General features: G+C 44.9%; 1 protein-coding gene across 1 annotated transcript in view; it reads left to right on the forward strand.

The window, feature by feature from the left end:
- LOC147737216 (uncharacterized) overlaps positions 1 to 9098 on the forward strand; it is a 30801-nt gene extending 21703 nt beyond the window's left edge. The window contains exon 2 of the mRNA XM_086919431.1: positions 6132 to 9098. Within this exon, the coding sequence (XP_086775557.1) occupies positions 6992 to 8074 (1083 nt within the window). The 5' untranslated portion in view covers positions 6132 to 6991 and the 3' untranslated portion in view covers positions 8075 to 9098. The remainder of the gene's footprint in view (positions 1 to 6131) is intronic.
- The last annotated feature ends 18792 nt before the right edge of the window (positions 9099 to 27890 follow it).

The raw sequence follows: 27890 nt of genomic DNA on the forward strand, positions 1-27890 counted from the left end.
GTGTCTGAGTGTGGCTTGGCAGCAGGGCCTTCACCTTCCTTGCATACGCACTTGGCAACGGACACACCTGGGCTCCGCTAGGCACTGCTAAGAGTAAAAGCGAAGCACCGGACCTGACACTCCCAGCAGGGCAGCGCACACGGTGGGCCCAACACGTGGATGCCGACTGAGCGCGCATGGGACCAAATCACCTAACAGGTGCCCACACGGAGGAGTGCGGGTGCCCCCACTTACTTCAGGAGTAAAGAAAGAGGTAGATCTGCGGCCCACTCAATAGTGGCTGGGGGTGCGGTTGGCCGGTCCTGTTTCTCAGAGAGCAAGCGGGGCCTGGCAACAGAAGACAGTGGCCCTCGTGGGTAGGCCTTGACACCAGCACACTTGCGGCCTGAGCCCGAAACACACATAGTGCCCTGCACTACACCAGTCAGGAGGAGCCTGGTTTCACGGCTGGGGCCACATATAGACCCATACCCGCTCAAGCAACATTCAAAATCAGCGAGAAGGACAAACCTGCGCTCCCACACAAGGCTCCCCGGCCAGCATGCCAGCCCCTAGCAACCAGGTCACACGGTGAGGGCCACGTACGGCCTAAGCAAATTGGGGGAGAAGAGCTTCAGCGGACAACGCCATATCACGGCCAACACGAGAACGAAGAGAGAACGCACGCTTACTGACATGCTTGTTAAGGGCCCCCCTAAGGAGGACAGAGGGCCTCCCTCCCCTACAACATCAAAGCATCAAATGGAACAGGGGACGAGGAGGTGCTTATCACCAGGTCTTTCTTGAAACCCTATTCAACTCTCTGCTTGAGGATTTCCACACGTCAAATAAGAGGTGGCGGGGAGGTGAGGGAGATACACTGCAATGTGGATGGCAAAGGCGAGCAAGTGGCGTCCCTCGAAGACTCAGACCAGAAGCGAGGAAGTCGAACACCTCCAACAAGAACTTCTCCGCCTTAGAAATCAACAAGTGGACTTACAGGCACACGCCGAGGACTTACAAAATAGGTCCAGACGCAATAATATCCGAGTCAGAGGAGTTCCATCCAAAGAAGAAGGAGCAGATATCACCAAGTATTTTCAGGGCCTTTTCCGGGAGATACTAGAGGAACCCACAGACTTTGCAATTCGTATTGACCGGGCACACAGAGTAGGTCTGGCGAGGCGCACGCCTGCTCCCCCCGGATATCCTGGCCTTCCTGCCGGACTTTCCACTGAAAGAGAGGATCCTTCGAGAGGCGCGTCTGAAGCAACCTCTTCAATATCAGGGGCACTCGGTGGCACTGTTCCAAGATTGGCCGACCATCACGCTCCAAACATTTTAAGCGTTCAGAGTTGTCATGACGTTCCTGAGGGACAAGGGAATACCGTACTCCTGGGGTCACCCTTTCCGCCTGATTTTCAAATGGAATGGAACCTTGCAACAGCTGAGATCCCTTCAGGAAACCTGTGCTCTACTGGGTCTCGAACACAACAAGATGAATACCTCCCCAGAACACTCCCAGAAACCCTCGAGAGGAGGGTGGCAATGAGTTGGCCACAGACACTCCCCTTCGAAGAACTGAAACCAGGCCAAGCCACAATGTCACAGGAATGGGCTTCGGCCCTGAATGCGGTGACAAGAGACACATCATCTACTGCATGATCTGTTTGCGAGATGGGGACTCAATTGCATTACTACAAAGCTAGTCTGGGGGAATGTGGGGGGTCGGGGGGATCACCGAGGCTACACGCTCAACCAGGTAACTTCACCGCAGGCCTGTGACACGAGTATACAGGCTTGGGTCTATGGTAACTTATTGGGGTTTTCTTGTTGGGGTTAGGATGGGGGGGAGGAGCGGTCTGGGTCAGGGGTTCAATAAATGTTGGGGTTAGGATGGGGAACCTGGGGGTCCGGGATGGGCTTGGGGCAATGGGAGGGGGGAGGGAACCAGTGTGCCGTGGGGGAAATGAGCTCGATTGAGATATTACGTAGGGGTCGTCCCCCCTAGAATCAAGCTATCTCCTGCTCAACATGCAAAATGACAGAGGCCACCCTAAAAGTTATCACCCTAAATGTGAAAGGGCTCAATAATCCCATTAAAAGACGGGGTGAGAAGCTAAGCGATGATGAGCAGATAGCTGAGAGAATATTACGCATCCTTATACAGCGCAGATCCTTTTCTTGACAAAAATGGAGAGGCCTTCCTGTGTGAAGCGGCGATAACTGCTATTAATGCAGTAGGCGCAGCCTCGCTTGACGCACCTATCAGAATAGAAGAGGTGATCAGCGCAATATCCCACCTCAAACCCCTGATATCACCCGGGCCAAACGGCTTCTCCTCTGGTTTTTACAAAGCTTTCTGCCCATTAATAGCACCGCTTCTTACCAGACTTTTCAACTCATTCCAGGGGCCTGGCTCGATCCCCACTGACATATTAGAAGCCAATATCATTGTACTGCCTAAACCGGGTAAGTATGCTACTCAATGCGCTGCCTATAGACCGATCTCCCTATTCAACCTCAACCTCAAAATCTTCACTGGGGTGCAAGCTTCCAGGCTTGGACCACGACTCCTTGGAATCATAGAGCCGGACCAATCCGGATTCATCCCTGGCAGACAATGCAGTGATAATACTAAACGCATCCTTCACTTAATAGACAAAGCCCATTACGTGCAGTCAGACTCCATGCTCCTGTCTATAGACGCCGAAAAGGCGTTTGACAGAATGGACTGGGGGGTTTTAGAGAAGACCTTGGTGCACTTCGGCATCGGGGAACGCTTTAGAGCATGGATTGCCAGCTGCTACAATAAACTGCGAGCAAGTATCCGTGTCAACGGCCTGGGCTCAAAACTAACCCTGGGCGTAGTTTGCGTAGCAGCACTACACCTAGCTGCACGTAGTATACTTTGAACTACACGTACTCACGTAGAACTGCATAGCATAGCTGATGGCACTGTACTTGTGTACTTGTCTGCTCTGTGAAATAATAGCAAATGACATCTTGCACAGTGGGTACCCATTATCATAAAATAAGTATCTCTATCTTTATATGCTACAAAGCACATAGTACTTTCACAAAAGTGAAACTGGAAAATTAGCAAGCAGTGGGAGATGTGATGATATTGGGATCCTCCCTAAGCTAGGGAGAGAACCAAGCAGATGCCTTGAAAACAAAAAGCACATCTTGTTGAACAATTTGGGTGGTGGTCCTATCCTCTTAGGACCACCCCAAGCACAGTTATGATGGGCAAAAAAACAATCCCAAACAAAGGCCCTGCAAAGCATTATGGGATGAGATTAGCAGTGGGCAGTGAATATTATAGTATCCAATATCAAAATAATTCTACAAAGAGCTGCAGTTCAACTGGTGGGTACTAGATGTCCCTCACGAGTCAATTGCAAATGCTTGATGAAAGCGTTTCAATGATTTTGCATTTGACTTGTGAGGGATATCTAGTAACAAGTAGTGGAACTGCAGCTTGATGTAAGAATAATTTCAATGCATTTTCATTTGACTCATGAGGGACATCTAGTAACGACCAGTTGAACTGCGGCTCTTTGTAGAATTATTTTGATATTGGATATTTTGCAAGTAAAATTGCTTTATCAAAGCATCTGAGGATGTTTGTTGATTTAACTGCTATGCTATTTGATGAAGCACCGTTTTTGTACTGTACATCGTGCAATTTGCAGAGTGCGAATCAGCACAAACTATGTATGCTCCGTTAGCGTAGCGTAGTACTACGCCCAGGGTTACTCAAAACCCTTTGACATCCAGCGAGGCACAAGACAGGGGTGCCCGCTTTCGCCCCTCCTCTTTGCGCTCTATGTAGAACCCCTAGCGCAGAGACTTCGGGGCAACCCGGACATCCTTGGCATTACCTTGGGGGGGGACCCCACCCAATCAGCTTATATGCCGATGATATCTTGGTTGCCCTAAACAATCCCACGCAGTCAGTGCCTGCCTTCCTGGAAGAGGTAGAGGCCTTTGGGAGGGTGTCGGGCCTCAAAATGAACAGGGGGAAATCAATGATCCTACCATTAGGCAGCAATTCACATATCACTCATGAAGCACCTCCGATCTACGGGGGCCTGCAGGTCCAGACGGAGCTCCCATACCTGAGGATCATCCTCACCCCCCTCCACAGAGCAGTCACCCTGAACTACACAAACATCACCTCCCAAATCCAAGGGGACCTCAGGAGATGGCAGAAACAGCCTCTATCACTACTGGGGTGCATCGCTGGGGTGAAAATGTCCACACTCCCCAAACTTTTATATATTTTTCAGACCATTCCGGTGATTCCCCCCGTGGGCACCATTAAGAGACTGCAAGATGCGGTGCAGCACTTTATATGGGCTGGGAAAAAGCCAAGGATGTGAAGAAGCTTGTCCTATCGGGCACCGGATGAGGGGGGTCTGGGGATCCCCAACCTACAGCAATATTTCCAAGCAGAACAATTGAGATATTTAGTAGAGTGGTACAGGCCCGAGTCAGAGAAGACAGGGCGATGGCGCAAACCTAGCTTTGGAAGATACATTTCTTAAAACGCGCTAATAGACCTACATACCTTGAGAAATCCTCCGTAACGCGCACAGTGCTGCCTGTGTGGGACTCAGTGGCAGCTAAAAGAGGGCTCACTACTTTCCCATCACCATTTACACCACTGTTCGATAATCCCGACTTCATCCCGGGGATGGACGCGAACACGTTCCAGCAGTGGCGAAGGTCAGACTGCAGATCTGCGGGTCATCTTTTTGACCTCGAGGGGTTCATACAGTTCACAGAGCTACCACAGCTTTACAACATCACCGCCCCACAACGATTTCAATACTTTCAAATCCGACATTGGCTAACACAACCCGAAATCGCAGCCCGACTTGCTGGAGAGGGTGTGACGAAGAAAGCACATTAACACATCTTCTTTGGGATTGCAGGGAGGTCACAGCCTACAGGACAGCTGTCCTTAATGATATTGTCAGTCACTTCAATACCGAAATTCCCCGATTCTCCACCTACACACTACTGGGGCTTCCTAGCGCACTCACATTCCCACTGAAATCAACCAGAGAACGACAAATGGGTCTGGTCATGAGCGCGGCTGTTCAGCACATCTAATCTCTCTCGGGTACACGCACTCGGCCCACTCACACAGGCTGGCTACATAAACTATGGTACACGCTGGGTATGGAACGCATCAAAGCCACTCTTACGCAATTCACAGCATCCTTTCATACGGTTTGGCAACAGAATTTAAGGAAATAACCTGCCCAATGTATCTCTCCCTCTTGCAACTTATTGATGCACAGCCTCCTAAGGCCAATTCTGGAACATAGACACCTAGCTGCTCTCACACGCAACGACACATGGAGGCAAAGGCATGGCGCACTGGTTGGGGTGGGGGTAGTGTGGGGGTAGTTTCAAGGGGTGGAGGGTTTTGTTCTTGTTGGGTGTTTTTGGGGTAAGGATGAGACAGGAGCCTCGACATAGACAGCACCCAAGGATACTTCGTATATGAACAAACTTATGCGGAACTGGGTTATCATGTAGGGGACGAGCGGGTACCAAGACTCTTCTTCACTGTATTTCTTGGGGCATATATGATAACTGTATTGTACTTGCCTTATGCTAAAATCAATAAAACAAAGTTAAATAAAAAAAATATTTGAGAGAAGTAAAACCATAAAGTAAATACTATCATTAAACTGCTGCTCTACTGCATATTGTGGGTGTAGTGAATGAAGACAGGCACCTCTGTGAACAGTAATATTTGATTTATGGCACAACATACTGATGTCCGCCCTTCTATCTTGAGTCTTCCTGATTCATCTCTTACTCAAAGAGTTGTACTTGTTTTGACAAAACCTTGACCATATGCACCTACCTAAAGCTGTAACTAGTGTTTGAGTGCTATGCGAGCGCCCTTTTTTTATTTACTAAGTTACTCACTCAAACATTTGCTGAAAAAATTAAGATGTGGCATATTCAAAGCAACGTTTATGTAAATTTCTGTGTATGGTTACATATGCCATCATAAGTTTTAAAAATGGGAATGAAGAGATGTTTATACAATCAATTACAAATTGTGTATGCACATTCCGTTATGTTTCCCTTTAAGTAATTATAAATCTCTTTACATCCAACAGAAAACAATCGTTGATTGTACAAAATGTTTCAAAATAAGGAAGATAACACTGTAAATCTACAAAAACAAAGTCCAAAATATTGAGTTCCAGTATTGAGGAAAACTTAAGTGCCGTCAGAGCCAGCCGGACCTGAACATAAACTGGGACATCCTGGAAGAAGGGACAAGGGTCATGAGAAATTCAGTGATTCTACGAGTCTCAGCTGTGCACCTCCGTGCCTCAAAACGAAGAAATTACCTCTAGAAAATTAAGACAACACTGATAAACCTCCTCTTGTGTAAACATGTCCAATAGCAGCTTTGATCACGAGGTTGGTATGTGGTGGTTACAGCAGTGCTCTGCTTCCTAAAAGACTAACGACCACCATTCAGTGCTAGAGGTGCATTGTAAACTGTTTCAGACCAATCCACAGCAACCAGTGAAAAGCGCAATGGAGTGGAGTCAGACAAATGAAGGTTAAAAGAAATAAGGGTTCTATTTTCTAAAATACAGAGTAGTCAAGTCAAGTCAAGTCATAAAATTTGTATAGCGCACTACATACCCAGAGGGTTTCAAGGCGCTTAGGAAGGGGAGGAGGATTATTTGTCAAATATCCACGTTTTAAGCTGCTTTCTGAACGCTAGGTGGTTCTGGGTGAGGCGAAGGTAAGCGGGGAGTGAGAGGACGATGGATCTTTACCCGCAAGCATGCAGAACCATTATCCAGTCTAAAGACACAATTGCCCACGAAGAAGCCTTACACACATTATGAGTTTGGGAAGTAGTTGTTGACCATTACACTTTATTCTTTAATCTGAAAGAAAACATGCAAAATACGACACATACAGGAAATGCAAGAATAACACAAGTGCTTTATCAGTCATGATGGCCCTTCAGGAAGTACAGTCACACGATGTAAACAAGTATATGCCAGACCCAGAGACACTAACTAAGAGAGAAGTCTCAGACACATGCAGTGAGGGCTTTAATTTGTCATCAATATTAAAACACCATCAGCAAACACACACAGCGAAAAAGCAATTCAAATGCACTGAATGTGTAAAGAGCTTTATTCAGTTATCAGGCCTACAAAGACATCAACGAACACACACAGGGGAAAAACCATATCATTGCACTGAATGTGGAAGTAGTTTTATTGATTCGTCAAAATTAAAGAATCATCTGCGAACACACACAGGGGAAAAACCATTCAAGTGCAGTGAATGTCTGAAGAGCTTTTTTCAATTAACAGACCTAAAATACCATCAGAGAACACACACTGGAGAAAAACCATATCATTGCAGTGAATGTGTGAAGATGTTTAATCGATTATCCCACCTAAAACAGCATCAAGGAACACACACAGGGGAAAAACCATTCCAGTGCAGTGAATGTGGAAGTAGTTTTAGGACTTCATCAACATTAAGGATTCATCAGCGAGCTCACACAGGGGAAAAACCATTCAAGTGCAGTGAATGTGTGAAGAGGTTTAGTGAATCTAAAGCATTAAGGATTCATCAGAGAACACACACTGGAGAAAAACCATATCATTGCAGTGAATGTGTGCAAAGGTTTAGTCGATTATCCAACCTAAAGCGGCATCAGAGAACGCACACTGGGGAAAAACCATTCCAGTGCAGTGAATGTGGAAGTAGTTTTAGTGACTCATCAACATTAAAGGTTCATCAACGAACACATACAGGGGAAAAACCATTCAAGTGCAGTGAATGTGGGAAGAGCTTTATATATGTATCAGGACTAAAACGACATCAGAGAACACACACACAGGAAAAATCATTCAAGTGCAGTGAATGTGGAATAAGTTTTATTGAATCTTCAACATTAAGGATTCATCAGCGAACACACACTGGAGAAAAACCATATAAATGCAGTGAATGTGTGAAGATGTTTAGTCGATTATCAAGCCTAAAACAGCACCAGAGAACACACACTAAAAAAATATAATTTCAGTGAATGTTTGAAGAGGTTCAGTTGATTATCACACCTTAACAGCATCAAATAATACACTTTAGGGAAAAACCGTATCATTTCAGTGAATGGGGAAGCAGTTTTAGTGAATCGTCAACATTAAGGAAACATCTGTGAATACAAGCTGGAAAAACCATTCAAATTCAATGAATGTGAGAAGAGATATACGGTATTAGAAAACACACACGAACAATCATTCAAGTGCAGTGAATGTTGACGTAGGTTTAGTGAATCTTCAACATTAAGGATTGATCAGCGAACAAACACACAGGGATAAAGCCATATCATTGCAGTAAATGTGTGAAGATCTTTTGTGAACTTTCAAACCTACAAAGACGTCAGCCTCTCTTCAAAAGAGTGCAGGATCAATAATGACAGTTGCAGAGCTGCAGCTGTGTTATAGCCAGGCCGAGTACTTCACTTCAGAAGAGTGCAGGATCAATAATGAAGGTCACAGAACTGCTGCTGTTTGATAGCCAGGCCGAGCACACTTCGGAGGAGTGCAGGATCAATAATGAAGGTCACGGAGCTGCAGCTGTGTGATAGCCAAGTCGAGCACACGGTGTCTGTTCAGCAGATACGGATTAATAATGAAACTCTACAACCCGCATGCTGTGTGATAGCCAGGGTGAGCACACAGCTTCTCTTCAGGAGAGTGAGGAATCATTTATAAATGTCACTGAGCCGCATGTTGTGTGATAGTTAGGCAAAATCACCATTTTGCATTCTTGGGCGACACTTTTTTGGTGGCGTGATTAACCATGGAATCTTTTTAGTCAGTTTGTGTTTCTTTGAATGCTTAATCAAACGTGTAATCAGTTTTAGATGTAGGATGTGACTTATCCTTTTGATCCACCAGTTCCTTGTTTCCTACCAGTGTTTATGAATAGATTAATTGATGTTAAAATGCATTTCAGTTGTTTACTTGTTCTTCTGTGCTATTGCTGTATGAATTTCATGAGATGTTAATTAGTTCCTAAATAAATCTTGATTGATTCATTCACTCTCATTCTGTCAGCTCTTATGTGATATTTTTTTTAGGAACTGTGAATACTTGAAATGTATGTCTAGGGCAAGGGGCCTCAGACTGGGGGCGGGCCCTCCTAGGTGGGCCTGAGATGATCCCAGGTGGGGGGCCTCAGGCTGGGGGCGGGCCCTCCCAGGGGGGCCTGAGATGATCCCAGGTGTGGGCCTCAGACTGGGGGCGCGCCCTCCTAGGTGGGCCTGAGATGATCCCAGGTGGGGGGCCTCAGGCTGGGGGCGGGCCCTCCCAAGGGGGCCTGAGATGATCCCAGGTGTGGGCCTCAGACTGGGGGTGGGCCCTCCTAGGGTGGCCTTTGATGATCCCAGGTGGGGGGCCTCAGACTGGGGGGGGGGGCCCAAACTGGGGGCGGGCCGTCCCAGGGGGGCCTGAGATGATCCCAGGTGGGCGGCCTCAGGCTGGGGGCGGGCCCTCCCAGGGGGGGCCTGAGATGATCCCAGGTGGGGGGCCTCAGACTGGGGGCGGGCCCTCTCAGGGGGGGCCTGAGATGATGGCGGGGGGCCTCAGACTGGGGGCGGGCCCTCCCAGGGGGGTCTGAGATGATCCCAGGTGGGGCGCTAGGTTCTGGTCAAATGAAGCATTATGCTGATAATGGTGCTTTGTTTTAAGCTTAAAATAATGAGCGGCAGTCAGCTGCTCTCCAATGGGCCATCACTAACATGTTTTGACGTTTAAATACTAATATACTAGCTAGGAGTATGTGTCAAAAGGGACGGGACTCCAAATGTTTTTCAAAACCCCCACTTCAAATGAACACACTCTGGGCACTTGTACCCGATATGAGAACATTGGAATGTCGGGAGCTCCATTGAAGCAGCTCCGGGCTTGTAATGGCTGGAATAAGTCCCGAGCTCCAACATTCAGATGTTTGTCTTCATATTTTTCTTTTTTTAATTTAGAACATTCTACCCTTAGTGGGTGGAATGTTCTAATTGCCTTATAGCCCTTCTGCCTCGGGATATACCGGTTGTTAAATGAACTGAACCCATTATAGTCCCGAGACGCAGGCCTTCGTCCGCGGGCCATAAGGCTATATTAAAGCCTGCCTTACCAGAATAGTATGTTTGTCAATCATGTGTTTGATTGCATTCTTAAAACAGTACTTAACTGCAATGTTTAAATAAGTCTAGATATATTTAAACATTGCCAATTGAAGAGAATAATTGTCAAAAATTCTGAGGGGAGCCCGACGGTCGCTGTGGGGTTGGGGGCATGGCATTAAGACATTTTAAGACCCCTGGTCTAGGGTGTTCCTCCTCAGAGAGGTGTGAGGGGCCTGATGTAACACTGTTGGTTAGTGAAATCTTAAAGGAGTGGGCACAGAGACTCAAAGCCGATGGATTTCAATATCAAACCTGTTTATCACCTCTTAATCATCCTCACAATTGCAATAAGTGACTGGATCAGGCCCCCTCCAACCATGTCAGGATGGGCTGCTGGCTGAGAATATTCAGCATAGGTTTGGAAATCAAGGTTTGAGATGTAAAACATGAAAGTAATAGAAACATGTACGCTTTACAAAGGAACGGTGATGGTGATGCCAAGCCCTGTGTTCAACTGTTAGTACTGCTTGCAAAGGTGTGTACATTTATCTGCTAACAGCGCCCCTCCATGGAAAAGGTCAGCCGTCCCTCATCATACCTGCAAACCCACCCTATTCTAGACCCTCTCTAGCAGCACCTGCAGGCGGTTGGCCAGTGAACAGTAATCTTTCTCTCATAAACCCACCTTTAGCAGACATGGGGTGAGCACTTCAGGCTAAAACAACAAACCTAGGGCTGCTGATCGACCCAATCACAGGACCAGAGTGTTTGGTCCTAGAGATCCACGAGGACTAATTTGGTCCTGTGTGGGGCTGAAACTTCACCGGTTCCTGACAGAAATGCTGAGTGTTGACAGGGGACAAGCAGCCCTTGTTCTGGAAGAGCATGGGCATTCAGTGCTTATGACCAGGGGTTGCTCAGCCCCTTAAAATAATTTACTGACAGTACATACACCACTAGGACAGCGGCTGATGTCAAACTCTTGAAATGGGAAGAGTCGGGTTTCTTAAACCGCTGCAGTTTGAGCTGACCCTAGGAAACCACCCAAACTTCACGCAACTTGACATCCACTGGTTCTTTTGGTCGGGCACCGCCAGAACCTCCTTTAGGATTACTTCAGGAAGTAGTGGGTTTAAAACTCTCTGACTTGGATTACAGTCCGTCTTTGTGTAAGTAGCCCTAAAGGTGTAGGGTGCTTCATAGGGTTAGCATTCGAGTTGGAATAGGATTGTCCCCTGCAATTTTTTCAGAGTTTTATTAAGCTTGCACTCCACCCGAAGGTATCGGGGAATCATAGTTCTTTATAAGAGCACCAGTTGCATTACAGATGAACACATTCATTTTTGTTAGGAACTGGGATATTGAATGATTTACCCAGAATCACAGGATGTCCCACATGACAGATTGGAGTGCCCTGCCTGAATGTAGCTAAACCAGAACCCCTAAATGTGCGCTGCCGGCTTTGCTCAGTTTGACTTCTAATTATTATAGCAGCGCTCCAGTACTTAACAGCTCAGGAAGCCATAAAAGTGTGTGACTTTGCATTTCAGTACGGTGATGCGGACCACCACATTGAAATGTGTTAGTCTAACCCCTGATGCATGGTACTTGTCAGGCCTGTTCCCCTCAACGCAGGCACCCTTGCACTATGATACAAGGCTGCCTGCATTGGCACTAGGCAGCTAAATTTAGCCCCAGCACAGGGAGAAATGCAGGGCTGCACTGTAATCTTGTAAACACGTTGTAGCTCTGCATTTCGGAAGTGGAGAGCGTAGCGTTAAGCCAAAGAGGCCAATATGCATGCGATTAGTAGGACGAAATCAGCAAATCCTGAAGAGAGGGACCAGCTGCAAATATAAAAATGGGAAGTTGAAATACATTAGGTCAAACTTGATTATGCAATTAGGAAGATAGAATCCGGATTAGAGGAATAAACAGTGGCCTAGGATGCACTTGGAGATTTGATAGACCGAGCCAGTCTGGAAATCTAAGCAGAATTAGTAAACAACATCATTCTAAGATGGCGCCATCTTGGAAATACATAGAAGCTATAGAACATGATAGTCCTTCGTTCATGTCCATAAGAAGGACATGCCAAGTCCTATGTCAATATCTAGATTCCTAGAGTCTTAAAAGCACCGCCATTTTAGATTGGACAGGGACCTTATATGGGGAGAGGGTCGATACATGATGCAGGGCCTACATGGCCCAGATAGAGCCCCTTAATGCCACAAGGGCCCCAAACACAATCAGCGCACAAAAGGTCCCCGTAATCAGGCTTTTAGACTAGAGCAAAGGTAATCCTCCTGAAAAGAGTTAGTAGTGATTGAAACCAGGCACCTCCATGAACAATAAGATTTGATGTATGGCACAACCTCCGGATGTCCACCTTGCTGTCTTGAGTCTTCCTGATCCAACTCTTACTCCAAGAGCTGTTCTTGTTTTAACAAAACCGTGACCATATGCATCTACCTACACCTGTAACTAGTATATATGTGCTGTGCAAGCGCCCTTTTTTTTGTTAAGTTACTCTATGAACACCTTTGCTGAAATAAATAAGATGTGGCGTATTCAAAGGAACTTTTATGCAAAGATCTGTGTATTGTTAAATGTGTCTTAAATATGTCTTCATAAGTTTCAACAATAGTAATAAATGAGATGCTTTTACAACCAACTAAAAATTGAATATGCACATTCCGGTATTTTCCATTTAAGTAATTTAAATCTCTTTACATCCGACAGAAAATATTCCTTGATTGTACAAAATGCTTAAGAATAATGAAGATAATACTGTAAATCTGCAAAAGCAAAGTCAGAAACATTGAGTTCCAGTATTCAGGTAAACTCGGTCCGAGGCCTGCTCTCTCCCCCACAGCTCCGCTGTACACTGATGCGTCTCGAGCCGCACTCTGGTAGGGTTCAATACTGCTCTCTGCCACTTCTGTGATCGTGTTTCTCTGCCCTGCCTTTCTGCTCTGTATTTTATTGTAAACTTGCCCCAAGTGGTTTTATTGTGCTTTTTGTTTATTTTTGTACCTTATTGTGGTTTTCCCTCCTCGCCGCCCGTGCCTATCTCCCCTCTCAGCGCCCCCTCACTGTGCTCTTGTCACTGTTTTTACCGCTGTTCCCACCCCCAGCTGCTCGTTTCCTCCCCTTCCCCTACTTATGGTGACTGCAGCGGGGAGCGCGAGCTAGACCCCAGACCCTCGGTCCGAGGCCTGCTCTCTCCCCCACAGCTTCGCTGTACACTGCTGTGCCTCGAGCCTCCCTCTGGTAGGGTTCGATACTGCTCTCTGCCACTTCTGTGATCGTGTTTCTCCACCCTGCCCTTTTGCTCTGTATTTTATTGTAACCTTGCCTCAGGTGGTCCTGATTCTCCTGGATTTATCTGCAGCATTCGACACGGTGTCCCACACCATATTACTACATCGCCTAGCTGAGGCAGGCATTGGGGGCACCGTGTTGAATTGGTTCACAAATTTTCTGCTCCACAGAAAACAAATAACCAAATTGGGACACTTCTACTCAGAGGAGAAGGAGGTTAGGTCAGGGGTGCCCCAGGGCTCTAGCTTGAGCCCAACCTTGTTCAATCTGTACATGGCACCCCTGATCAACCTAATTTCCATGCATAATGTAACCACGGTTGCATATGCAGACGATACCCAATTGGTCCTGGTCTTAGATGAAGATACAGGAAAGGCTGAACAGATACTGAAAGACTGCCTAACTGCGACTTTTGGATGGATGCACAATAACCATCTAAAGTGCAACTCTGCGAAAACAGAGATCCTGCCCTTTGGGAAAAATAACATCTTTTCCCCTCTTACATGCTGGCCATCAGACGCAGAAGCCCCTCCCAATACCATCAGTGCCACACGCAACTTAGGTATAAAATTTGACGATCTGCTGTCCTTTAAACAGCAATCCAAAGAAGTGGCCGGTATCTGTTTCAACATAATCAAGGGCCTCAGAAAATTTTTTGACTACCTCCCACTGGCCGCCCGCCGTACGGTTGCAATCGCTCTCATAACATCGAGAATCGATTATTGCAACAGTTTGTACGCAGGAGCAGCTAAATCCACCCTGCACAAACTGCAAATGATTCAAAATGCGGCGGCCCGGCTTGTCTTAAGATGGCCTAGGAAATCATCCGCATCAGCTGCTCTGAATGCGTTGCACTGGCTCCCCATCCAAAAACGGATACTATTCAAAGTCCTTCTGATCACATACAGAGGCTTTCATAAATGCGGACCCAAATATCCGTCAACCAAATTCCACAGATACCTCCCAAATAGAGAACTTAGATCAGCCACTGCTAACCTAATGACCATACCCAAGTTTCGACTGACCACCAAGGGTGGCAAATCCCTAGCAGTCCTAGGCGCCAAGGCCTGGAATGCCCTTCCAGCTAAACTTAGAGCATCACCATCAGAAAAAATCTATAAAAAACTTCTAAAAACATGGATTTACGGACTATCTGATGCAAAATGTAAGACTCTAATCTAAGGACATCTACAGCTCAGCTACCATCCCCAAATATTTCATCTTTGCAGTGAAATCAGCAGCGCCAAGATGCTCCATGGAGTGTATGTGCGCTATACAAAAACCAACAAACATCAAACATTTTATTGAGCTTTTCATTCATTTTTGTACATTATTGTGGTTTGTTTTCACTCTTCGCCGCCCGTACCTATCTCCCCTCTCAGCGCCCCCTCACTGTGCCCTTGTCACTGTTTTTACCGCTGTTCTCGCCCCCAGATGCTTGTTTCCTCCCTCCTCCTCTACTTATGGCGACTGCAGTGGGGAGCGCGAGCTAGACCCCAGACCCTCGGTCTGAAGCCGGCTCTCTCCCCCACAGCTCCGCTGTGCACTGCTGCTCCTCGAGCCCCACTCTGGTAGGGTTCGATACGGCTGTCTGCCACTTCTGTGATCGTGAGCGACCTTTGACCCTGCTCGCAGGCAGGTCACTCCCCACGCCACCATACAGCCGCCAGCTGCCTCGTTGCTCATGCCTGCCTGCCGCCGCTCTTTCCCGCTCCCTCATTCCCGCCACTGAGTCCCTGCAGCCCCGCCACCCTGTATCCCATTAAACACCCCACTCTCGCCTCCCAGCTGCTCCTTCCTCCCTATCCCCCTCTTATGGCCATTCTGGGGTTAAGGGGTTCTGGCGCTGGGCATGGTCCAGTCGCGGATGGGCGCAGACGAGCTTGCCCTTGGCGTGCCTTCAGTGCGCCAGCGGCGCACGCAGCGGGTACGCCGCTGGTGCACTGAAGGCACGCCAAAGGCAAGCTCATCTGTGCCCATCCGCGAGTGGACCATGCCCAGCGCCAGAACCACAGGACCCGGATAAATGCCACAACACCAGACTCCGCTACAACGCCAGCACCCTCTACGCACTCAACACCGGTGGAAACCACACCTGCTTCCAAGCCACACCGAAACAGACTCATGGACCATTCACCTGCCACACCTGCAGCTTCATCTGTGACAGAACCACAAAAACCTCTAAGGACTGGACCCAAACACCTCCGATGCATACTCAACACCCGCTCCGCATGCAAACACGCCGTCGAGCTCTGGGACCTGCTCGACACATCTTGCCCTTGTCCCCTTTCTTACCGTGGTCCTGAATCTAGCCATCTCACAGGGCCAGTATTCCTGAAGATGGAAGGCGGCTGTGGTCAGGCCTCTTTTGAAAAAGCCTTCGTTAGACCCGTCTAACTTGAATTTGTTTTGCCCCATTTCCCTTCTGCCAGTTCTAGCAAAACTCCTCGAAGTCCATCTGAACTCTCATTTGAGTGCCTATCTGAGGGAACATCAGATTTTGGATAGCTCACAACATGGCTTTAGAAGGTTCCATAGCACGGAGACAGCCCTCACTGCAGTTGTGGATAAGATTCGAGTACAGGTGGATGCAGGGTACACCACCCTCCAGGTCTTACTTGACCTTACAGCAGCTTTCGATACCCTGTCTCCCCAGAGACTGGTGGAGCGTCTTAGGGAGATAGGGGTCGGGGGCTCGGCCTTGGATCTTCTAACTTCTTTCCAGGAGGAGCGGTCCCAAATAGTCAAATTGGGCAGCTTCCACTCGGAGTCCTCCCCTCTAGTCTGTGGGGTTCCTCAGGGCTCCACTCTGAGCCCCACCTTATTTAATATCTACGTGGCCCCTCTGGCAGGGGTGGTAAAGTCATTTGGGTTGGAAGTTTTGTCCTATGCGGACAACACCCAAGTTATGGTGTCTATCACGCGTAATGTCAGGGATTCCGCGCAGAATTTTAAGAACTGCATGTTAGCAGTCTCGTCCTGGATGGTGCAAAACTATCTCAAATTGAACGGTGAGAAGACCGAGGTCTTGGTCTTTGGAGATCGCCTTAACATTTGGTCTAGGGAGTGGTGGCCTGATGCCCTGGGTGCCTGCCATATCCCGGTCTCCCAGGGGAAGAAACTGGAGTTGTGGTAGATGATTCCCTTTCCATGAATCTACAGGTCTCCGGGACAGCGGCCACCTGTTTTGGGCTCATCCGGATCACAAGGAAGATCTCTCAGTTCCTCTCACTGAAAGCTCGTAAAAACGTGGTGGTTGCGTTAATACTGTCCAGACTGGATTGTTTACAACTTGTGCAAAATGCCGCTGCCAGGTTGGTGATGGACATTCCTACACTAAATACACAATTAACAAAGGGTCCAAGGGGAAAGTGTTTAGAGACCAAGTAGTATTATATCCCCCATCCATAGTATGCCAAAACAAAAATGGATACTACTGGTCTAACAACAAAGTAAGATGCAACCAAAAACTGAATATATGGTAGCTGAGCATGTGTTAAACAGGAAAAGAAACCCATCAGCCCAGATTCTTGGACTTTATCGATTATAGTCCCAGTTTAAAAAGGGAGATCGGGACAGTACCTATTGTTATAGGCCTATTTCTCTTCTGGACTCTATGGTGAAGGTGGTGGGCCACATGTATCCTGGGTTGATGAAAATAACTTTTTATCCGATTTCCAAAACAGCTTTCGCTCAGGTCGTTTAAACCTGTACATGGTTCTGAACAAATGCACTGTGGCTCGTTCCAGCCCCATATACCTAGCCTTCATGGACCAGTTCTCAGCATTTGACTGTGTCAATAGGTCCAAGATGTGGCAGTTGATGTCCTCCATTGGCATTGACAGTAACAGCATTTTATTTCTGAGGGATCTTAACTGTGATTCAACCGAGGTTGTCTACTATTCAAAGGATCTGAAAGTGTCCAGTCAGCTTGACATCAAGAGAGGGGTGTGTCAGGGGTAATTTTAGCACCCTTTCTTTTTAACCTATATATTAATTCCTTAGAGAAGGCCCTTTTGGCCACAAATGCTGATTGTCCCCAGGTAGACGAGCGTAACCTGCCAGTCCTATAGGAGGGCAGCCAGGGGCCTACAACTTCTTCTGAATTATTTTGCCCTTTTTATGGAGGACTTGGACCTTTTGTTTAATCATGCCAAGTTGTTCATTAAGCAGGTAGGACATCGTAAAGCTAAGCAGTTCACTTTTAAACTCAGACTTTCGTCAATGCCGAGGACAAACTTTTCTCCTATTTGGGAGTTGTGTTTGACGATTCCCTCAGTTGGTGCCCTTTGCTTACTTGGAAGAAAGGGGATCTAGGGAAAGCTTTTGCAGTTGTTTTTAACTTTGCCAGCAAAGTAGGAGGGAAGCCAATAGGGGCTCTTTTGAAGATATCTGAAGCCAAAAATATCTCAAAGGTTAGCTATGGGCCTGAGATATTGCACCATATTGGGGTAGGGGCAGTACAAAGTGCTGAAAACCCTTTCCTGCAACGGCCCTTTCTGTCCCACAAAGCACCCCATTTTATGTCGTGCACGAAGAATTGGGGATGCCTTTCCTATCAGATTTACTGGCTTTCCGCCCCCTGGATTTGTGGCTTAATATTTGGGCTAAGCAAGAAAATACACATAGTAAATACGTCCTATGGGAATGCCTTTCACTTGACCATGTCTCAAGCATCCGATGGCTCCAGTATATAAGAGTTGGCCTCTCCAGGGTAGGTAGGAACTATTCGTTAACCCTAAGCGCATATGTAAGAGGGACCTTTCTCTGGTCAAAGAGTGTTTTTTAAAGAATGAGCTGCTGTGATAGAGAGGGAAATGAGCTGTGTAAGCCTATTGTGCGTAAGTACATTGTGTTAAAAACGGTACCAACCACCGAACCTTATCTTCTAGGGCTTAAAAGCATCCATGATCGTTTTCTATTGACCCGGTTTCAGCTCAACCTCTTCCATTACCTCATGGCACACCCTCGTGGCTCCCAGAGAGGCCAGTGCCTCATGCCCTGTGGCTGCAACAGTGAGTCTCCTCAGGACATGATGCACTTTATAATGTTTTGCAGTTTTAATGCTGTCCCTAGAAAGTTATTTATTATTCCCATTCTCAAAAAAGTGGGTTTTAGGCGGGTGAGACCAGCTCTTATCTTTTTACAACTCGTCTCTAATGACACTGTTTTGCATATGTTTAACTTTTTTCGGGTCGCTGTTAGGCTCAGGTACTTCTGTACTGTAATTCATGAATTTTTATCTTGTGTTCTGATTAACTTGGACATATTATATTTGTCAATCTGTAACTTGGAAGATGTTTTATCATTTTATGTATGACTTTTATGGTTTTCTTTTATAATACCGAATAAAGTTTGTTCATAATTATCACAAGGGGATTCATTTACAGGGTAGCATGATATCCCTCCCAATAACTCCAGGAGTCACAGTCCACACAATGTACATGCTTTGTTCCTACTACTCCAACCTAAAATATAACCCCAATCACCTGCCCAAACCTCTCCCTGCTGATGCCAATGTGGTCCTCCGTCATCCCGCAGACCATATTTTTGGCCCCTTTGAAAGCGCCCATACAATAAAAATGCTGCAGTTGTAAATGCATATCAACAACCATTTGTTGTGTTTGAAACATTTTATTGAATATTAAGACCTAATAAACATTAGCTGATTATTAAAGCAAAACAAAACATCAGTTGCTATGCACATAAGAGACAAAGGTTGTACATAAAAATCAACATACTGTAACACAGCAAAGTTATGTAGAGCACAATTCTTAATTTCGGGCAATCTTTAAAGTTCAACAACAGAAACGTTCATAAAAAACAGGAAAGGAAAGAAGGTGGGATACAGTGATTTCATTAATGTAATGCTTCCTACATATAGAAAAACAAATACTAATTATTTTCCTTAAGCAATAAAATCCTCACATTAAAATACTAAGAGAAATATATTGAACATCGAACATTTCATATGTAATTAGAATTCAATTTAAATATTTTAACCTCCTCAGCATTATTTGACTCATGATTACAACCTAAATGCTTTCTGGAAAGGAACTACCTTATGGGGCTCAAAATCTCATATTTTTTGCCACAATATATTATTCAAATGATAAACTTGAATTTCAATTCAAGTTATTGATTTAGGCCTTTTTGGAGATCAACAATTTTAAAACTAAACAAAATCCATAAATTTTTGTGAAATTGTCCCCTAAACTTTAATTCAATTCACCTTCTAATCAAACACTTCCCATTCCAGCAAGCATCACAGGACCACTTGTTGTAATTGTCCTAATTAGTAATAATTATACGGATGGCTGGGTGCACCCTGATGCCTCATTATGTACGAGGGCCTTTGGTGTTCGTCTGTACTAAGCGAGTGACAGAGTTAGTGGAGTGTTTATTGCTCTCTATGTCACTCTATTTCTGAGCACCTAATACAGCTTGTACAGTGGTTACGGTCATCTGGTCACCTACATTATGCTTAATATAAATAGTGCACAATTTAGGTGTTTGTGTCTGCCTACAACGTGGACCTGATACAAATAGCAGTACCTACAAGGTGGATGGTACAATTCAACAAGAGTCTAAGATACTTCAGCACAACTGACTTTGCATCAACATTACAGGGCATCAGTCTTGCTGGCAAGCCAACTTAAAACTTATCAGTATCGTATACATTATTATCAGAGACTATACTTGCCTCTTGGATACCACTTTACAATGGAATTTTATTAATTTTCGTACAGTTGTGTGTGTATAATAAAACAACCTACCCACCATAAATGATCTATCTATTCATCTTTTTGGATTCTGGAGTAGCATGCAACTCGCCGAAAAGCGCTTCAACAATTCATCAGAGGTAGCAGGCACTATATAAATGCAAACCCTTTCCTCTTCTATCCCTCCACTATCATTTTGAACCCAACTAACAGACCAACATGTGCAGCTTTCAAATTAATTTTATATTTCCTTACACTAATTCATCACTAACCATTTTTGGATCCTGGAGTAGCGTGCTACTTGCCGAAAAAGCACCTCAATGTTCGTCAGGGGTAGTAAGCGTTATATAATTGCCAATACATTACAATATCTGTTTGCATCGGGCTGCACTAACATGAGGATAGAAGTAGAGAGGGGCTTTGAGTTGATCTGCCCAGAAAGTAGCATACAACAGAAAGTGTGTGAACAGTCTATATGTTGTGCACCTGGCAGAGAAAAACACAGCATACAATATCTATCGAAGAGTCTATTGGCTCAGTCAAGGCTTGTATTTTTAATACAATTCATGTTCGCAAGCACAATGATAGGAAAAAAGCTTTCTAAATATACAAAGAAAATTGGATGATTTTTACACTCCGGGTCAAACCCATCTCCCATGTAGCAGGAAGGATACACTGTGAATGCGATATCCTTTGTGGAAATGTGTGCCTCTACAGGAGTTACATCTGAATTATCAAAAACATACCTCCCCCCAAAAAGAAAATGTTACTGGGGCAACTGGAAAGTAAATGTAAAGGAATAAATAGGCACTGTATCAATACTGAAGGCATTTTGGACAAACCGTGGTTAAAAGTTTCAGAAGGCAAATTCGAGGAACCAGGGTACTGTGAAGGGGCGGACCTTACCTCCCGGGCGCAACGCTCCCGTAGGACCGCCCATACGGGCGATAACACTAACCCACAGCCAAAACCGGCTACACCTCTTTCTGTCTCCCTGCAGGCGCCGACAGCAACACGGGAGCACAGCGAACCGGAAGCGGCCTGGACTGACCCCGGAAGTACAACGGCCACTAAAGGACCGGAAGTGACCCCATCTGACCCCGGAAACCTTTCCTCAGGAACCCGAGCGGATGATGGAAAAGCCGGCGACACAGAGGTGGAGAGATTTCCAGCGGTGGACTCGTGGCAGGAGTTGGCGAGACGCGAAGGACCGGCAGCGACGAGGCGAGAGAGGGAAGAAGAGGAAGACGTTTGGTGCGAGGATTGGTGGCATCCTCAGGAGGTGGCTGGAAAGCGGCCGTAACTCGGATGAGAGTTACGGCGGGGCACGTGAGTAAACTGTTACCATTCTCCGTGTTTCCCCCTCCCTGTGTAATTAGTATAAATAGTGTAAATCTTGTACAGAAGTCACGCGCACCCCACTGTATATTATAAACACCCCTGCACTGTATAATACCTTCCACCCAACCCCCCCTCACTATTGGCACTCTGTACCTACACCCCGTCTTTTCTTTCCCCTCTTCCCCGCCCTTACCGTCCTCCCTCACGGTCTATTTCCATCCTTACACTTCCGGTGCCGGTGTCAGACTATTGAGTTCCGTGACCATTGGAACTAACTGCCCTGTGTCTCTTTCCTTTATCTCCGAGGGACACCCCAACTCCCGCAACCAGGAAGGAGAACACCAGCCCTGCAGTAGAAGACCTACCTGTGTTCCCCTCATCGGAACCCCTCACGAGGAAGCCCAACCCGAACACCGAGGATTGTACCTAATCACCGTGCCCAAGGACTTGACTTTTCTGTATACAAATAAAACCCTTGCTAATCATAGCACACTATATCCGGCCTCCACGCCTGTTATTCCGGCCCGCCCACCCCCACACTCCACAGGTACCAAAGCACAGAAATGCGGCGGGAGCCTCCAGCTCTGGGTCAGACTCCTGGAATGGTGCACGCGCCGCAGGGAACAGATGAAAGGGGCACGCAGCTTTCTCTTAAACTATCTTGACTTATATGGTGCAAAAATCTAGGCGCTTTCATTATTTGGTATTACAACGCATAGATATAGAAAACAGATCCCACGCTCCGGACTTCAAAAGAATGGATTCTTAGGCATTCTGAATTTTTTTTGTGCAAGGAGGGATTTAAAATTAAATATGTTGCCTGCAAAAGGTCAGAGGGCACGGCGTGCTCCGGAGTGTGCATGATTTGGTTCCCATAACTCCTTGCAGGAAGGAGCTCGTGAATTTGAGTCTCCACAGATCTGCCGTCAGACGAGGTCCATTTTTCATGGGTTTGTCATACTCCAATCTGCCATAGCTTCCAGGCACATGGTGATAAAACAAAACGCCTTATTAAAAGAACAAAGATCGGTCAGCAGGTTTTACAGCTTTTTGTTAACCATTGAAAAGGTCTCAAATCAAGAGAGGGAAAGGCAGAAAAGGAGAAGGTGATAAAGAGAGACAGCAAGGATAAACAAGCACAAGCACAGACACAAGCGTGTGTTCAGAGTTTAAAGCCCTTACTAAAAGCCTCGCAGAGCAGCGCATCTGGGCTGGCTCAAGCGAGACCTAAAAATGGTGTTCGAACCAATATAAGTATAAAGAAGGGTTTTAATATACAAAACAATCCAGTGATCATATTAATCTTCATAGAGTGGTGAATTCACTGGTGGTACCTAAACGAATACATACATAGGAAATATAAGAATGGTTCGAAAAATCTAGGTCAGACATTTGAACAACTGTGCTAGCGTTACATTTCAAAGCTATTCAGTCCAGGACATACAAACCTGTCCGAACGGGACACAACCATATACCGTATAGTCAATGTCTCTTATTCTTAGTATAGGTGAAAAATAAAATAATTTTCAGACAACAAGATTCACTACAATAAAAATATACTGTAGAAAGTGTTAATCCGCTGACGTGGAGAAATGTGCCTCATATCACTGTGGCAGGCGGCTCATGGTGACTCTCTGCCCAGTAAAAGAATTATATCAAGTGGAGCATGGTAAGAAAATAAGTCTTAAATATTTGGAATGGCTTTTGGTTGAATTTTATAAAATGTGCAGCAGGTGTCTTCAACCAGTCGATCGCGGGCTACCAGACACCACTGGATTAACTCACAGCTTTGAGTTCATTTTTAAATAAGAGCAAGGTCATATTTTCCTTTTAACCACATCGCTGCTGTGCATTTTCCCCTCCAGTGCTGATTTAGTGTCAACTCCATTGTTCATGACGAGCTCAGCTCGTCATCAGCACAGCTCCACTGTGCCTCATAACGAGCTGAGCTCGTCATGAGCATGGAAAGGGTTAAAGTTAAGGGAAGGCTGTGTTTATTTTATATTATTATCATCAGGCTGCATCTAGCAGAGTCTGATAATATAAATGTTAATTTTTTTACCAAGTGCACGATTACCAAAAAGGCATCTTGGCACTCGTGTCATTTGAAACCTGACAGTACGGGATATAAAATACCTAAACCTTTGCCTAGCAGTTAGATGAGAACATTAAACTATGGGCTGAAAAGAAACGTCTTAAGTTCCTCCTGAACTTCAATAGTTGAGGCTGACCTCAAATGATTGGATAGAGTTTCACCATTTGGAGGTAGAGTAGGAGAAACATCTTCCTACCCAATGGACACTTTTTATTCTGGGTAAACATACCTGCCTAGTATTGCTGGACCATAGAGTACGAGAAGGGGCATGTCATTTGAGCATCTTGTAGGAAGCGAGGGCCAACCTGATGCAGTGCCTTATGGGCACAGCATAAGGCTTTGAATTTAATTCCTGTCCTAATGGGCAGCCAATGGAGGTCTTAAATGGCTTCAAAGGCTGAGTAGAATTTGGGGAGGTTCTTCAGCACTCTTGCTGCCACATTTTGGACTGTTTGCAACTTATTGAGAAGACAAATGGGAGCCCATATAAAGATCAATAAAATAATCCATTTTAGATACAACAAGAGCCAGGATAACACTTTTCCTAAGCTCCATGGGAAGGAAGGCCAAGATTTTCATTGAGTGTTTTAACATAAGGAAACAGGAAGAGGTTACCTGATTGTAGTGGTCAATAAAAGTGAGGTTTGAGTAAAGACGACTACCCAAATTTCAGGCCTTCTGGACTGGGAGTGGAAGGGGCTCGAGACTGTGTGGCCACCAAAAGGTGATCCAGAAGGAGGAATCCTAACCAAATAGCATCCAATTAGCGATGCTAGTGATACTCGTTCTTAAATCTTTTGCCACTTTTTCAGGTTCTACAGTGACCAATACCACTATTTGAGTAGAACTGGCATAAAAGAATGTAGAGAACCAACAGGATCGAACTAGTTAAATAAATTGAGTTATGTATGCATTAGGCAAAGTCAGCTTTATTGAAGATCCCCGAAACCCCACAATGAAGTGAAAATGGAGCAGAGGTCAAATCTTCCAAAGATACCAATTGCTCTCTGTTTGACAAAAAGAACCTGGTCAGTTTGAGAGCAGTATTGTTAATGCTTACACTTTCTAAACTTCTTACCAAAGAGAAATGGTAACCGTATCAAATGTGTCCGAAAGATCCAATAGGATCAAGGCTGTATTAATCTCCTCTATCCACAATGGATCTGTTCTCTTAAGTTACTGCCGCTAAGGTTGACTCTGTACAGTAGTAGGGTCTAAACTCTACTGTTGAGTAGGATCCAGACAGTCAGTATTTTCAAAAAAGGTGGTGATCTCCTGATTCATGGCCTTTTCTTTAATTTCATAAGGAAGTGGAAAGACCAATTTGGATCAGTAGTTCTTTACATCTGAGGGATCGAGGGAAAGAGTCTTTAGAAGTGGCAAAATCGATGCCTTTTTCCAAGCTTCTGGAAAAAATCCGGACTTGAGCACCATTGTAATAACAAAGTGAGATGAGCAGAAATGGTAGCTGAAACCGGATGGAGGGCAAGAATCTGCAGGGCTCCACATTTCATAGTGTTGATAAGATTAGAGACTTTGTCTTCAGAAAGTGCGGTGAATGTACTCATTACCAGGAAATGGTAAGTTAGTTTATTCACCATACGTTACTCGACTGTATCTGTCCCTAAAGATTATCTGGTGTTATCTTAAAATTCAGGAATATTTTATTTACTTTGGAAAAAAGAATTTGGTTAGTTCATTACAGCTTTTTGGCTGGGAGTTGCTAAATGTTTATAAGCAAATGATGAAAGTGATTTAACTGTGTTGAACAACAGACTGTAACTCTTCCTCCAAAATTGTTATTGGTGCCTACATTTTCTTTTACATTTCTTGAGATCATAGGAGTACCATGGCGCGGAAGGCGCAGACATATGGTTAGTCTTCGATCTAAAAGGCCCTACTTCACAAACTGTCTGATAACAATGCGCGAGATGATTAGCCTTGAGTCATTGTACTAAATTTTGTGACACCTTATTGTAGTTGCGAGAGCACAGCTTTGTAATTGTTATATAGTCTTTGACTTTTCAGACGGTTAAGGGTGTTTTTCCGTCTGCTCTTTACGCACTACACATCGAATAATTTTTTCAAAAAAACACAGTAACGTAGAAATTGAGGCAGTGCGCCCTTGATATCTGAATTATCTTAAAAACCCCAGAGCAGTTGAGATTAGCCTTGAGTAGCTCAAGATTTTCACTGATCAGAAGTAGCTCTCACTACAGAAAAGGTTGAAGATCCCTGTTGTAAACACTTAATATCCCCAAAATCAAATAATTTGAAAAATGCAAAAAAAAAAGAAATGTGCTACAAAACAAAGAGTTTCTGTTGGGCCAGTCCTGTGAAAGGGGGCTTGTTTTTACACTTGCAATAATTGTCTAGGATAGATAGGACAGGCATGATGCAAATTGTGAAAGGGAGATGGGCACACGTTACTTACACCCTTTTCAAGTGGGAGTTCAAAAATATGGATCCAGCCCACAAGGTTATGAGTTTCCCAGAAGTGTACTGAACCTTAAAGCAGCAAGAGCATTTTGTAGATACCAGACAGCCCAAGAGCTCTAGAACCAGCAGAATCTACCCTCCAAGACTCTACACAAGAACAACAAGCATTGAAAATGCAATAGGTCTCGGATTTATTTGAGTTAGAGCAAATGGCATTGTAAATGGCAATGTCTTTTAGCCATGTGTTATGGAGTGTATGCATGTGGTGTGTAGTGGAATTATGTGGGTTGGATTGGAATTGTTACTTGTGGAATTGTGTGGCGTGAAATTGGTTCATTGCGTACAAACTATTTCAGTATGGCATCTGTGTCCACAATTTTGATGAAGTGCAATTTGTATAAGCAGGTTAGTCAAAAAGTCCACCCAGGTGTGGATATCCGATTATCAAGTAGTTACATTCCTAAAGGCAGGGGAGAGTTCACCCAGTGCAATGCAATAGGTCTCGCATTAAGTTTGAGCTATTGGCATTGCAAAATATTGCAACACCAATTGCAACAAAAGTCTATAAATTGTAGGCCAAAAAAATGTGTATTTATTTTTGTAGCAATGGTGGCATGCTTCGCTTTAGATGAATATGTTTAAAATTAAAGTGCAAAAAAAAAAACCGGGGTTCGCGGAGAGCACTCCTATTATCCTTGGATTAATCCTTGTATTCTATTGTTGCTGAGACTGATAAGGGGCGTCAATCCTTGAAATTGTATGAGTTTTAGACCAACTGGAGTGTTGGTCCAGTCTCGCACTGTTCATATAGTGTTAACCACACCTTGTGTTTTTGTCAATATAAACTCCAATTAATCAAATACTTTTCTTTGATTTATTTAACATTCTGTTTTTGCGACCAAATTCATGTTATATATCACATGATATTTCCAAAAAACATTTGTTATTCAATACATTTCTTATATTCTCTCTGATAATCACATTTACTATGAATAAATCACATGCACATTTTCAATCCTTAACACATCCTAATCACACGCCCAATGCATTTCGGCACCTTAAGTGCCTTCCTCAGGGGCTGCCTCTACAAGAAAAAATAAAAAAGGAAAACCAATTGTTTATCATGTCTGCACATGGATGCTAGAGTTTTTGAATTATAATATTATGTGCTCATACCTCCTGACTGTGTTGGGTCAACGTCTGCTATCTGTAACAAATGTATGTAAAAGTATGAATTATATGTGCCTTTTGATTTCACTGTGGAGGAATAATCACCAGTTGGTCCTAATCTTACCGTTATTATTTCGGAGAATCTGCTTATATGCTGTAACGAAAAAACATATATAGGCCGTATAGCGATAACTTGCGCTGGGTTTACAATGTTTTTATTCAAGGAATTGTTCCATGAAGGTGTATAAACATACCTGTGATTATGCGTCGTTTCTTTTTAACCTGGACAATAAAATGAATATGCGGAGTGACTCATGGATGTTTGTAAATCTCCATGTTATGTAGCAACAGGGTTATATTTTTATTCTTCACATACCTGTGATCGAATTAGTAGAATGTATCTGAAAAAAGATACAAAGGAGATTCGTTTAGCTAATAACCGCCTTTCTATGTGTAATGACCGCAAATGCGCCATTTGCACGATGTTAAAGCGCTCTATGTTCGTAGTTAAAACGAACCCATATTAGTTAAACTGTGAGCGTGATGGTCTCCGCTAAAAGTAAAGTGCGCCATACCGCGATTGCTACAATAGTTACTTGTGGATGTGTTAACAAAT

The sequence above is a fragment of the Lissotriton vulgaris genome, chromosome 1_1 (assembly GCF_964263255.1).
Source record: "Lissotriton vulgaris chromosome 1_1, aLisVul1.2, whole genome shotgun sequence".
NCBI classification, from domain to species: Eukaryota; Metazoa; Chordata; class Amphibia; order Caudata; family Salamandridae; genus Lissotriton; species Lissotriton vulgaris.